This window comes from Xylaria bambusicola (assembly GCF_022495145.1).
Source record: "Xylaria bambusicola strain CBS 139988 unplaced genomic scaffold F5B22scaffold_5, whole genome shotgun sequence".
In the NCBI taxonomy this organism is placed as follows: domain Eukaryota; kingdom Fungi; phylum Ascomycota; class Sordariomycetes; order Xylariales; family Xylariaceae; genus Xylaria; species Xylaria bambusicola.
This window is the reverse complement of record NW_025953558.1, coordinates 204,861-217,761: the sequence shown is the minus strand read 5'-3', so window position 1 is coordinate 217,761 and position 12,901 is coordinate 204,861. Positions and strand designations below refer to the sequence as shown.

Sequence of the window (12,901 nt, the reverse complement as noted above, 5' to 3'; positions counted from 1 at the left end):
TAAGCACGGCATTGCCACACTGAGCCTCTACAACACACAAGAACCCAACAATTGTTCACTCCAATAATATTATGAGGTAGCTAGTAGGTAATAAACGCTTGAGTGTAGTAGACAATGCTAATAGAAAGCGCATCGCTCTAGTATCAAGAAAGCCTTCCCTATTTACCCATCTTGACACCTCTGTCTTGTTCTATTCTTGCAGCGTCTCGCCAAAGGTCATCAAGTCCGCCCCAATATATCGATATAATGGCCCGGAATTTCCACTGCTGGCGAGAGTAAAACGTGTTTTGGCGCTATCGGCTGAGAGAGATAATATGAAATCTAGCTCGACCTTGATTTTCCCTTCGTCTATAAACCTTTTTAGTCCTTCTGTTTCCGAAAGGCCACTTTTTTTTGTCTTGCCTTATTCTCTTCCAATAAAGGTTGTCCAACCTAGCGGAAGGATCTTTCTATGTCGTTTGGGTAAAGCGCGGTCTTTCCAAAAAAAAAAAAAATAGGTGTCCATTCATATGATATGACCCTTCCCGCCCCCCCTTTTCAGGGGTAAAGTCAGTGAAAGGGATGGAGAATTCCTTGAAGCCCCCTACCAGATCCTTATTCATGCACCTATAGCCTGTACATCTTCGGGGTGTACAAGCCTCAGCCAATCTGATTACATGTAGAGAACTTGCGGCGACAGTTGGGCTTGACGGGTATCATGCGCTACTGATGTATTCCACGAGGTAGAAAAGACGGGGAAGAGTTAGTCTATGTCCGCAAGAGCGAGCCCAAAAAAAGATCAAAAGTCCCAGAGCCAATCAACAACTGAATGCAAGTCTTGTCTTGAACTCCTCAAACCGCTCGTCGACGCGGACGCCATTCCAGGTCTCGTTGCCTTGGTCGTCTTGCCCGATGGTAGGCACGCCGATTTGTTCAATAGCGAAACTGGCTGCCACACTCGCCCACGCTGCAGCCTCCTCAAGACCCTTTCCTCTTGCAAGTGCAACAGCTAATCCGCCCAAGAAAGTGTTCCCGCCACCCGTGGGATCGATTACCCTTCCTTTATTTTGCCGTTTCTGTACCGTCTCTCCTTCCGCTACTTCCCTCTCATCCGGGGGAGCATCATTTCCCTCTTCGTAAGATTTGTTGTGAAAGGCGGGAATCCATCTCTCAACTCCTGGATCAACTTCTATCTCCTCGCGGGCGATGGAGCCCTCGGCATCCTGCAGAAGGCCGGCAAAAAGCGCCTCCATATCCGTGTCGGGCTGGAGGCCGCCATGGAGCAACGCGGACGGTTTCTTGCCCTTCGGCTTCGACTTGTGCTTATGTGTGCGCTTACGCCCGCCGTTGCGCGCGAGGTAGCACCCTTTCTCGCCAGCGCGCACAACAATGGAGAAGGATTGTAGAGGCATGGAACCCAGAAGCTGCTCGCAAGCCCGCTCGATGGCTCGTGTGCTAATCTCACCCGTCTCTGGATCTAAACCATCATCACCCATAAAGCCAGCCAGCTCTGCGTGGTTAGGACTCATGACATCGATCAGCGGCAGCACATTCGTGCAATTCAGCAGTTCATCAGGCGTACAGAGGTCTGGCACAGGTTCCCAAATGAAGATGGGCTTTGGTAAGTGATTGCCCGTAGTATCATCACCGCCATCACGGGCATTTTCTCCACTCAGCCCATTATAAACAGACGCCGGCAGATCCGCACGCTTGTCCTTAATTTCAAGTACGAGCTCACGACATCGTTTAGGTGAGCAAATTAGGTGAAAGGTGCGTGAGGCAAGCAGCTCAGGCGTTAGATCCTCGGCGGTAAGTCTTTTCTTGGGCGTCATATACCGGAACGCCCGATTCTGGTGTTCATCATAACCGTTCCAACCACGCGTTGTTAAGCGTTCGGGCGTTTCACGCAGGAGCACAGATGTCCCCCATGACATAATTAAAGTCTCGAGGTCTGGAGGGAAGTCAGATCCTTTGTCAACGACCCAACCCACGGAGCCGGAACGTGGGGGCGGTGACAACAGCCGGGCGCCGAGTGCCGAAAAGGTCCCGGCTCCACCGAGGACATCCTTTACTGGCGGTGTGGGGGGTATAAACTCGATATCGTCTTGATTGGAGGAGGTTAGCATCATTTTTATGGGCTTCACTGATTGAATCGAGGGGAAATGTCAAGATCTTCCGAGTTGAGCCGTGGTCTGCTGGGTAGAATTGGAAAAGTTTAAACAGAAGCGGTGAGTGAGATGAGAGGGAGATCAGGCCCGGTGGAATCATCCGTGCGGTAGACAGAGGCATGGCTACTAGGGTCAGAAAATCCAAGAATGAAAATTCCGGGAGAAACAATTACCGCACCTGATAGTTTACTGAAACGGCCTCGAGTGCATTTGAGAAGATGCGGACGGCTTACCAATGATGAACATGCCCAGGGTAACGAAGTCAATTTCTTGGTGATCGGTCCCTGTCCCCGTCCCGGTGCCGGGCTCTCTTTCAGCCTCTACGTTGGCCGCTGGCGGTGGCGCTGTCTCTTCTTCGCAGGCAGCAGCAGTATCAGCAGTGGCTTCTCCATTCTCAACAACAACAACAACAACAACAGGCTCATCCGTGACAGCCATGATGGTTGATGCCTGCCCGGATAGCTAGGCAGTCATAATCTATGAGATGTAATAATAGTCTATAGAGATGCCTCGCAGGCTACCGAATTGAATGGTTCGAAGAGTGGGCCAACCGGCTTTAATAACAAGGGGACGACCTAAAAGGGTTGAATGAGAGAAGGGAGAAAGATAAAATGCTGAAGATGCCCAGGTACTAGTTAAGGAGGGAAATAGATGGTAGGCAGGAGGTTCGAGCTTGATGGGCGGCAGAGACACGCCAAGAAATCTGTATGTAGGAGGTAGGTACTCCTGATGTGTCTATGCCAGACTTTGTGCCTAAGATGGGTCTACCGCTACTAAGTAGGCATGGGAAGAGCTGGCAGTGACCCGTACCTACAGCGTCTTTCCACAGGCCGTACTCAAATGATAAGACGAAACAAGACCATTCAACATAGAGAATTCATAATAACAAGACAGTTCGCACACCGGATCGAAGGTCTGATCAAGAAAGGACCTGAGGCTGCAACATGACATGTGCATTAAAAAAAAAAATAGCGGCATAACATGCATGCAGCCTTGTCTTTCCATGTGCTTGCGTCGAAGGACGGGCAAAGTAACCTTATTGTGTGGTGTTACATTATACCTAGTACGTACTTATAGGTACCGCTTGTGTTAGTGACTCTAGGGGATACTGCGATATTGTTAAAGGCTTTGGGGAGTTATAATGCCTAACATGGTAAGCTGATAATGGCCCTGCATCCAAGTCTATAAGTACTTAAATAGTACCTAATTCAGTACACGTAAGTGTTGCACTTACAAGCACCTGCGCCGAGTTGAGCGAGCTTCTTTCCACAAGAGGTTAGTACTAAGTTTGTGATGCAGGGGTAAGCATGTAGGTACCTACTAGGTACTGTAGGTACTGCAAGTACATGCTGGTCTCCTCGGCTCACCTGTCGCAAGTTGCCTTGATCTCCGCCGATCCTATCCAGCCTTATCATCATCAGCCAACAGACTGGCTTTCTTTCTTTCTTTTCTACCTGTGCATGCGCTTGTTGGACTATCAGGCATCAGCATAATATATCCCTTTCCAGATCTCCTCTTCCCAGATTGAAAATTTAGTCAAGAGAAACTAGCTCTCACAATACAGCTGATTCGTCACTGGGGAACTGCACACTCACTCACTGTCTGCATAGAGGCATCTATTTCAGGTTTCAGGGGTCAGCCAGGTTGATATAGGTTGATATATTATCTTCTTTCCCTCCTCTTCCCAATAACTCTAATTCAGCCCCATCCCTACCTATACGATTGGACTTCCCACATCATTGCCCATCATGGCACAGAATAATATGTATAATCTCGTCACACTGATAAAACGGTAAGTCGACTCTCAAGCATTGTCAGCGCTTTACATCGCCGCTCTGACTCCATTGCTGCTAGGCTGGAAGCTGCCACAACACGCCTCGAAGACATAGCCTCGTCCACCATTGAGCTCCCCCACGCCGTTCCTGCTCTATCCAATGCCATCACATCGCCCCCTGACCAGTCTGCCACTCCCTTGCCGTCCGCATCGTCTTCCGATGCCCCAGCTGTCTCGACTCCCGCCCCCCAGGAGAATCTTCCAGAGTCTGTGGAAGAGTTCGACAACTTCATCACCCAATCCGTCGACAAGTATGTCAAGGCCAGTGATAAGATCGGTGGCTTGGTAGCTGAGCAAGCATCCAAGGTCTTCGACGGCTTCAAGCAGCAACGCCGCTTCTTGCTCATCTCCACCAAGGCAAAGAAGCCCGACATCTCTGTTTCCGCCGACATGTCGGTCTACCAGGAACTACTGAAGCCAATCAACGAGGCTCTTGTGGCTGTGGGCAATATCAAAGAATCGAATCGTGGGGCTCCCGTCTTCACTCAACTGAGTGCAGTGGCTGAGGGAATCATGGTACTGGCCTGGGTAACCGTCGACAATAAGCCGTTCAAACACGTAGAGGAATCTCTTGGTTCGGCACAATTCTTCGGGAACCGTGTTCTGAGCGAACATAAGGATAAGTATGAGCAGTGGCCCGTGACAGACAATGCAATGACTATGCTAAATAATTCTCCTCAGGAACCCGGAGCAGATCGAATGGATTAATTCCTTCTACCAAATTTTCCGCGATCTCACCGAATACGTCAAACAATATTTCCCCAATGGGATTCCTTGGAACTCTCAAGGCCAATCAGCAGCTGACGTTGCGAAGTCAATATCAGCATCGGGTGCCGCCGCATCACCAGCTCCTCCCGCACCACCCGCGGCTGGCGGTGCGCCTCCTCCGCCTCCGCCGCCTGGCCCACCGCCAGTCCTACAAATCAAGGAAGAAGCACCATCAAAGGCCGATACAGGACTGGGCGCAGTGTTTGGCGAAATCAATAAGGGCAGCGACGTCACAAAGGGATTGCGCAAGGTTGACAAGTCAGAAATGACCCACAAGAATCCGTCGTTAAGAGCAGGATCAACAGTTTCAGACTCGGATGCGTCTATACGGGGGAAGAGTGCACCCGGTAAGAAACCTAAGCCCGAGAGCATGCGGGTTAAGAAGCCGCCTAAAAAGGAACTTGACGGCAACAAATGGACAATCGTAAGGATTACTTCCCAACCCCTTTTCCGGCGGTAACTGCGAAATTAACGATGGCCCACAGGAAAACTATGAGAAGCACTCTGAACCCATCGAAATCGAGGTGTCCATGTCACAATCGGTGCTGATTAGCAAGTGCAACCACACAACGATTATACTCAAGGGCAAGGCAAACGCGGTAACTATCGAGAACACGCAACGCCTGTCGCTCGTTGTCGACAACCTCGTATCCACCGTCGATGTCGTCAAATCATCAAACTTTGCCCTGCAGGTTCTTGGTCAACTGCCCACCATCATGTTAGACCAGCTCGATGGCGCGCAGATCTATCTGAGCAAGGACAGTGTCTCGACTAGGATCTTCTCGAGCAAGTCCTCTAGTATCAACGTCAACGTGCTATCTGGCGACGAAGGCGACTATGTGGAGATTCCCCTACCGTACCAGATCTGCTCCCAGTACGATGCGGAGAAGGGCGAGATGGTCAACGAGATCGTAGAGCACGCCGGCTGAGTGGAACCTCTCCTGGTATTTGGAAGATAACAAAGAGGTACAGAGATATTGGCTCTTGGATTGCGGTGGAGGTGAAGATGCATAGATGGACTAATTCGAATGCTTGGCTCGGCCATCGTTATCGTCGCCTCCATACTGTAAAGAAAGCTATCCCGTTTTGAAATATTTTGTATCCTTAGGTAGCATCTACACGTTAGCATCATCAATTGAAGCATTTGCGGCACTTGTAGATCCAGCTGTACGCTGGGCAAATTCCTGTTCATGTAAATTGAACTGTTCAAAATACGTAGATACCAAGAACAATCCGAAAAGATGGACGCGCGTTCTCGCGCTTTTTCTTGTATGACAGACACCTGCTGCTGTGAACTAGCAGACAAATAAAATGAATTTACTTAAACTAGATCAATGATTTATATTCGTGATGATTCAAGTCACGGCAGATCCTATATACAATGACATGGCACTAACCCAGCTGGTCACATGCCCGTTCAACATCCAGGTCTTTAATCTGTCTAGTCTATTGGGCACAGAAGATTGGACACGCTGATAATGCATAATTCCACGGGGTAAGTAAGCAAGCGTGGGTATCCGTCTCGTGTAGAGCAGTACTTTTCTTTTTCATAGGTAATTTTATAGCTTAGCCTTGGGTGCCTCGAGCGTGGGCAACAGCAAGTCCCGAATGTCGCCCGCCGCCTCGTTGATGTAGTAGCTCATCTTCTGGCTGTCGAGGCCCTTGGAGACGATATTGAAGTTGAGGCTATAGAGTAATTAGCACAAGCTCTTCTCCTTATTGTTCATAGTGACTGTAGAGCATGGGAGCAAGAAAAAGAATGGAAAGAAACGTCGGATTGGGGGAGTTTTACCTGTTCTCGTTGATCATATAGGCAATACCGAAGCCTGCATCGATAACCTGACTCCAACCGTAACCGTTGAAAAACTCGGAACTCAACTGGCTCGTAGACAGGTACCAGGAAGAGCTGTAACCGTACGCAGGATCCTTGTAGATGGCGGGTACCTCCTCGCCAGGTTCAAGTAGTTTCTTGAGACCAAAGAGGTGGCGGTCTACACCTTTACCATCTGAGGCGGCGCTGATGTACTCGATGTGCGCAGCGATAGCCTTACGGAAGAGAGAGATGCGGTCCTCATCCGAGACATCTGAGGACGCCATGGCGTTGCAAAAGGCAACGCTGTCGTCCGATACTGTACGACAGGTTTCCGTGCGACCGAGCTGGAACCGCCGTGTTGCTGCCGATTCGTATGTAGGTCTGTTCTTTCCGAACATCTTATAGTATGCCAGTTGAATAATCATCTGCACATAGGCGTCGGGCGAGCACTTGAACTTCTTGATGAGGCCCTTACCATAGGCCTGATAAGCTTGAACAGCGAGCTGATGTTGTCCTATGACGGTAGCGAAGTCCTTAGTTGCACGGTTAATCTCGCCCATTACGTTAGGCGTGATGTCGAAGTTCACTGCAACGGGGTCCGACAAGTTTGATCGCACAGACGGGTTGCTAAAGTCCAGCTTGTTGCCAAAAATGAGATCGTTGACATAGTCGTTGAGCCGGTGTGTTGGCGTTCCGTCCATCATGCTGTGCTCACCCATGAAACCCGAGGTGCCATTGTCATTCACGATGAATTGTAGCGGCTTATCATACCAGCGATTTTGACCGTCACCATGCCAGTACTGGTGCGCCCGTTCCTCAAGCGTCACAGGGGCCGCATCGTCTAAGCAGACAACGAATGAGGCAGACTCGATAGCCTCGAGTGCTGCTGCGTTCCTGGGCGAAGCGTTTAGAAGAACTTTGCGAGCCTCTGTCCAGACGTCCCTGTTCTCACTAGTAAGCGCACCGACGGCGGGCACCCGCTGAGCAAGCTCATAGACCTTGGTAAATTGTGCTTCAAGTTCTGTGGTGTTCAATTGCTGGCCGTCGACCTCGTGCGCTATCTTGAAGAACTGGTTTTTGCGTATCGCAATGATATGTTTGTGCTCATTAGGGTCGAACTTGACAGGGTAGTCGGCGGGCTTAGCAGCAACCCTGCTGGCATTGAACATCCACTTGTAGCTGTCCATGCAGATGGGAAGCTTCTTCATGTATTCAGGCTCAAGTGTACCGCTGTCAACCTGTTTTTTGAACTCGAGAGCGGCGGTCGTAAGGGCAGCAGCACGCTTGGCGGGGTTGCGCCGGCGACGATCATCGCGATGTGAGTAGAAGTAGCTGACGTAGGGAACGACGGGGTCGCGGTATGAAAGATAGGCGGCGTCATTCCACCATTCGTAAATCCAGTTCTTGGTTTTCGGGTCTTCTCGCTTTGCAACCAATTTCTTCTGCAGCTTCTCGCCAGCGCCCCCAGGCTTTATGAACTCGTCAACGGCCTTTTTGCTTGCGGCAAACTCGTCGGGGCTTAGTAGGGGATGTATGCTCTTGACGTAGCGGGCGGCGGTCTCTTCGAGGGTGGGCACTGGTAACCGAGGCAGGGATTCCTGGAACCGGAGCATTGGACCCTTGGACTTGTCTTCGGCGTAGCCTAGAGCTTTTTATAAGCATTTGAAGCTTCACACGTGAGTAGAGGCTGTGAGACAGCAGCTAACCTTGTGGGAGGGAGCTATTGCTCCGTTTCGACGCGGGCGCCATGAGAGGACTCTATTACGAAGCCGGTTAATACACAACTCGATATTTGTGGTGGAACCTCATCAGGGTAGCCATGAAAGCGTTTACCTTTGCGGCTGTGCCTCTGCGTATTAATGATCGGAGAGCAGTACTCTGTGTCCGGCTCTTTACCAGCGAGGCCAACATCACAGAGTCCGGGGTGTATAGGACAAGGAAGGGAAATTGAGAAGAGAAGAGAAGAGAAGAAGCGTCAAGAGGTGTGGATTGCCTGATCCTTTAGCACCAAGTAATCGACCGTGGCAGGGAAGTGCGGATGGGTCGCTGTGACGATGGATGGATATACTACTTCGTATGTAAGTATGGCAAAGCAGCCGCGGTAGTTTGTCATATGTCGCGGACGATGTACCCGGCTGTGACGCTGTGTTAGCGTTTCTGTACTAGGTACCTACCTGTACTTAGACTGTAGGACAGTGGAGAGTGCCCCTCCTATGTAGATAGTACCTAACGCAGTATATAGAATTTGTAGTGTCGCAAAGCAAGGCGCAACCAGCAACCAATTCTTTCAACCCCAAACGTGTCGGGATGGATGAGATGTTCAACTTCTTGTTTCTACAGATAATTTATATTCACAGACTATGTAGAGAGAGTCTCATAAGATGTATTGTAGGTAGATACTATCTACCCATTAGTGCGTGTACATAGTACTTGCGTGCCCAGGTATCTCAGGTCGTCAGGTCGGATGTCCAGTCGGTAGGTAGCCGAGCCCCAGCAATGCCGAGGTAAGTTGAATCAGCCTCTAACAAGCTCTACCTACTATGTAATACGTAAGTATAGGTAGCAGCCGCACTGCACAGAGCCTACCTACCGAGCCTACCTAGGTACTTACTTACATACCTAGGTAGTAGACCAGAGCCCGCCGTAGCCGCCGAAAAAAAAAAAAAAGAAGAAAGAAAGAACCATTGTCCACCGGACAAGGGGGGCCCCCTTTACCCCAGACTCTTTTATCCGGGGCAACGGACAATCACTGAGCTGAACGCCGAGCTGTGGCTTACAAGTTGAAGCCACTAGAAACCCCCCGCCGGCCGGGGCTCACATGTCAATGCGTGTCATTCCCCAGTTAGCGTTGCATCATCGCGAATCATGCGCAAGCATGTTTTCTTGGAGCCTCATTGCATACAGCAAGTATCTCGCTGAAACCTGACATAAACTAGTTCCCGCACTACCCTATATCGGCAACGCTTCTCGGACTCATGGAAGTGCGTCCGTCGCATGAGCCGCTTGCTGTTGCTCACAGTGCTGTGGGGGGTCGCTTGACTAATAGATGCTCTAGATACGCGCGTCGAGCTAGCGAGTTGTAGATGATGCTGCTAAATCTTAGACAACCTTGCTCTTGGAGGATCCAGAACGTTGTCGGAGTCGCCTTGATCTGATTCAAAAACAACATGTTTTCATGAGCACTTGAGGACTGGAATGTTGTCATAGGCCTAGCATATCCAGTCCCTTATATGGACCTTTCAGCGGGCAACTGGAACTTCTCACGTCAATGAGTCGAATTTGTTAGCTAAATATTTTTCTTTTTTTATCTACTATATAATGACACAGTAACCTGTCTTTTAGACCCTTTTTGAGGTTGGTAGTCCAAAAGTTGAAGATGAATCATAGAGTTGGCGTGCAGTGCTGGAAAACCCACAGTATTTGCTGCGAACATTAGTGCAATCAATGTCTCACGTATGGAGGCATAAGCTATCGCCATCGCAAAGTCTCATTAGCATTCCGTGCCCTGTTGTTTGCGTGCCGTAGTCGGCATTTGATACCGTCACGACTGTAGCCCCCGGCGATTATGGCTATTCAAATACAGCCTTCGACGGCCTGTTCAATCTTGGTGTCTGATGCAGGTTGTAGAGTTCCTGTCATCTTTCATTACAAGCGGGTGTGGCTCCTTGACCGAAAGGTCGTTCCCTCATTTTGCCTCTCTTTTCTCAGTCACTCATTGATATCTCCTTGCTTTCCTTTTGTTGTTCGTTCTTTTTTTGTATACCTCTCATCATGTCGTATTCCCTATCAACACATTATGCAGGCCAGGGGCTCCTCGACAGATTTAGCTTCTTTACCGGCGAAGACCCAAATAGTGGATTCGTCAAGTAAGGGCTTCTATAATACAATACAGAGATTTTAGCTAATGATGTGTCAGTTATCAAAGTAGAGAGGCGGCGTTAGCTAGTAATCTCGTCTCTATTGACGAGTTGAATCGAGTGAAGCTCGCGGTTGATTCAATCAACACATACTCGACGAGTGACAAGGGCAGGCCGAGTGTTAGACTTACCAGTGACGAGCAGTTCACTCATGGTCTATTCATTGCCGACTTTGCCCACATGCCCGGGTCTACTTGTGGGACATGGCCAGCATGTAACTCGAAGTCTTCCGTCATTCTTCTTGGACATCAACTAATTCATTCAAAGTCTGGGCATTTAACAACGCTGGCCACTGGCCCGCGGGAGGCGAAGTTGATATAATTGAAGGTGCTAACAGGGCACAAAAGAATTTGTTCACTGCCCACACGTGAGTTTACTGCAGCCAAATCCGCGTCAGACGGAGCTTGCTTCTAATACAAAGCAGAGCGCCAGGGTGTGAGGCCCCCAGTACAGGCTTCACTGGTATTCCAGGGCCGACTGATTGCTCAATCATTGTAAGAAATTCGCCATTGCCATATATAGGATATCCAATTGATTCAAGCTCCATAGCCCGATAACGTTGGCTGCAACTATGCAGCTCCTAAAAGCGGCACATATGGTGATTCTTTCAATGTCATAGGAGGTGGAGTCTATGCAATGGAGTGGGATTCGCAAGATATAAAAATATGGCATTTCCCTCGCATGGCCATTCCCTACGACATCAGAAACGCGCCGATCGTCACTCCAGACCCAACAAGAGTACGTAGTCCTCGGTCCTGGCATCTTGTTCGCAGGGTTGCTCTTACAAATTCAACGGTCGTCCTGGATTAAGACCGCTGCGCCGAACGCTCACTACACTAGCAACACTCGTCATCACGGCCCATGATAGCAAAAGCTAACTCGAACTGTTCCAGTGGGGCCCACCGCAGGCTCGCTTCGGGGGATCAGAGTGTGATACAGATTCACATTTCTACAACATGAGTCTGGTGATCAATACCGTGAGGACCTGACGTTGCTGATGCTAGACAAAAAGGGTACTGACAGGAAATCAAACAGAACTTTTGCGGCGCATACGCCGGTAACATATGGGGCGTTGCCGACAAATGTGACAAACTGGCACCAACCTGTGAGGAGTATGTGGCCGGTAATCCGAGGAGTTTCAGGAACTCGTTCTGGGAAATCAATTACATTGATGTATACAAAAAAGCACCCCCCAGTAGCGGCTCTTCACCATCTCGTTCTCCGAGCAGGAGTACTCCCACTTCAGTCGTCACGAGACCAACTGTCCTCGGCAACAATACTGCAACACCAAGTAGAACAAGAACCGTCACGATATCGGTCTCGACGGCTCAGCCGACGCCGACCAGTGACGGACTACCTAATCCTACCACCATCGACGACTGGACACTGCTCGGCTGTTTTGGTTCTCTTGAAGGCTACAAGTCGTTCTCGCAAGTGGCCTCCTACCCGTCGATGGACAACGAAGCCTGCGTATCTAGCTGTGCAGGTCACAAATATGCTGGCGTCTCTAACGAGTTGCGTACTCCCCACTCCGCCCTCCCACACTCAAATTCTACAAGCGTAGATGCGGAAAAGAAGAAAACAAATACTAACACCATTATTACCCTTAGGACTTGCTATTGTGCTGACGCCCTCGCCGACGCCACGGCAGTACCGAATAAGCTGTGCTCCGTCCCCTGCCCAGGGAAGCCAACCGAGCTCTGCGGCGGCGTGCTCACAACAACCGAGGACGCAGAACCACCAGCCTTCGCGAACCTAGCCTTCGGGCGTCTAACCAACGTGACATCACTGTCCAAGTCAAAAGTAATCGGCGTCTCGCCGCGCGACGCGTCCAACCCCTTCCCACGCGCCGCATCGCCACCGCCCCCCAACGTTCTCCTAACGGTCTACGGCAAGATCGACGAAGACGTCCCGCCTCCGGCCCCCGCAATGGGAGGAACGAGCAAAGCGGTAACATCAACGACGACAACGACGACGACGGTGACGTTTGTCACGGTATGTCCCACGGATGCCGCGAAGCTGATTACCATGGAATACTGCGCTACGCTGACGGCGGCGCAGGCCGTGCCGATGACGACGTACGTGCAGGCGTGCGAGGCGTGCGGTCCGCGCGGCGCGGACGCCGTGACGCTCACGGTCCCGCAGCCCGTCGCGGCGGGCACGGCCAGCGGCCACGTCGTGGCGATCGCCGTCGAGACCGTTGTCCCCGTGCTAGCAGCGCACAATACGTCCAGCGCTAATACCTCTAGTCCCGGCGTGCCCATCATGCCCGTGCCTACAATACCCGTGCCCGTGCCCGCGGGCGCATCGACCGTGGAACGGACGTTCGTAGGCTTTATGAGGACACTTGGGTACGGGCTTGGTCTCTGGTTTGCCGTGTTTGGGATTGGGGTCCTTCTGTGATGATGGCTAGGCTAGGCTA

At 50.6% G+C, this 12,901-nt stretch overlaps 4 protein-coding genes across 4 annotated transcripts; 2 read left to right on the top strand and 2 right to left on the bottom strand.

Annotated features, from left to right (window-relative positions):
- Window positions 1-275: 275 nt before the first annotated feature.
- F5B22DRAFT_409341 (Ribokinase-like protein) lies at window positions 276-2,560 on the bottom strand. The gene is made up of 2 exons (XM_047971550.1): window positions 2,326-2,560; window positions 276-2,270 (listed from the first exon to the last, which is right to left on the bottom strand). Exon 2 carries the CDS (start codon window positions 2,106-2,108, stop codon window positions 798-800), a length of 1,311 nt encoding a protein of 436 aa, XP_047834389.1. The 5' UTR covers window positions 2,109-2,270; window positions 2,326-2,560; the 3' UTR covers window positions 276-797.
- A 1,335-nt stretch (window positions 2,561-3,895) lies between these two features.
- F5B22DRAFT_633811 (adenylate cyclase associated N terminal-domain-containing protein) lies at window positions 3,896-5,678 on the top strand (the record flags this gene model as incomplete). Its single annotated transcript, XM_047976893.1, has 4 exons — window positions 3,896-3,939; window positions 4,002-4,604; window positions 4,663-5,173; window positions 5,235-5,678. The coding sequence occupies 4 exons, from the start codon at window positions 3,896-3,898 to the stop codon at window positions 5,676-5,678; spliced, it is 1,602 nt and encodes a 533-aa protein (XP_047834388.1).
- A 370-nt stretch (window positions 5,679-6,048) lies between these two features.
- F5B22DRAFT_591575 (acyltransferase ChoActase/COT/CPT) lies at window positions 6,049-9,100 on the bottom strand. Its single transcript, XM_047973861.1, has 4 exons — window positions 8,396-9,100; window positions 8,269-8,320; window positions 6,542-8,204; window positions 6,049-6,435 (listed from the first exon to the last, which is right to left on the bottom strand). Exons 1-4 carry the CDS (start codon window positions 8,471-8,473, stop codon window positions 6,309-6,311), a joined length of 1,920 nt encoding a protein of 639 aa, XP_047834387.1. The 5' UTR covers window positions 8,474-9,100; the 3' UTR covers window positions 6,049-6,308.
- A 1,233-nt stretch (window positions 9,101-10,333) lies between these two features.
- F5B22DRAFT_642782 (glycoside hydrolase family 16 protein) lies at window positions 10,334-12,882 on the top strand (the record flags this gene model as incomplete). Its single annotated transcript, XM_047978175.1, has 7 exons — window positions 10,334-10,428; window positions 10,479-10,693; window positions 10,747-10,846; window positions 10,904-10,973; window positions 11,029-11,217; window positions 11,373-11,456; window positions 11,515-12,882. 7 exons carry the CDS (start codon window positions 10,334-10,336, stop codon window positions 12,880-12,882), a joined length of 2,121 nt encoding a protein of 706 aa, XP_047834386.1.
- Between the last annotated feature and the right edge of the window lie 19 nt (window positions 12,883-12,901).

Bases quoted from the DNA above. Each gene is read 5' to 3' on its own strand.
- F5B22DRAFT_409341 (XM_047971550.1), bottom strand. From the start codon at position 2,108: ATGATGCTAACCTCCTCCAATCAAGACGATATCGAGTTTATACCCCCC.
- F5B22DRAFT_591575 (XM_047973861.1), bottom strand. From the start codon at position 8,473: ATGTTGGCCTCGCTGGTAAAGAGCCGGACACAGAGTACTGCTCTCCGA. The intron at 8,321-8,395 runs GTAAACGCTTTC...GCTTCGTAATAG, and splicing joins GCAGAGGCACAGCCGCAAAG to AGTCCTCTCATGGCGCCCGC. The intron at 6,436-6,541 runs GTAAAACTCCCC...ATTACTCTATAG, and splicing joins TATATGATCAACGAGAACAG to CCTCAACTTCAATATCGTCT.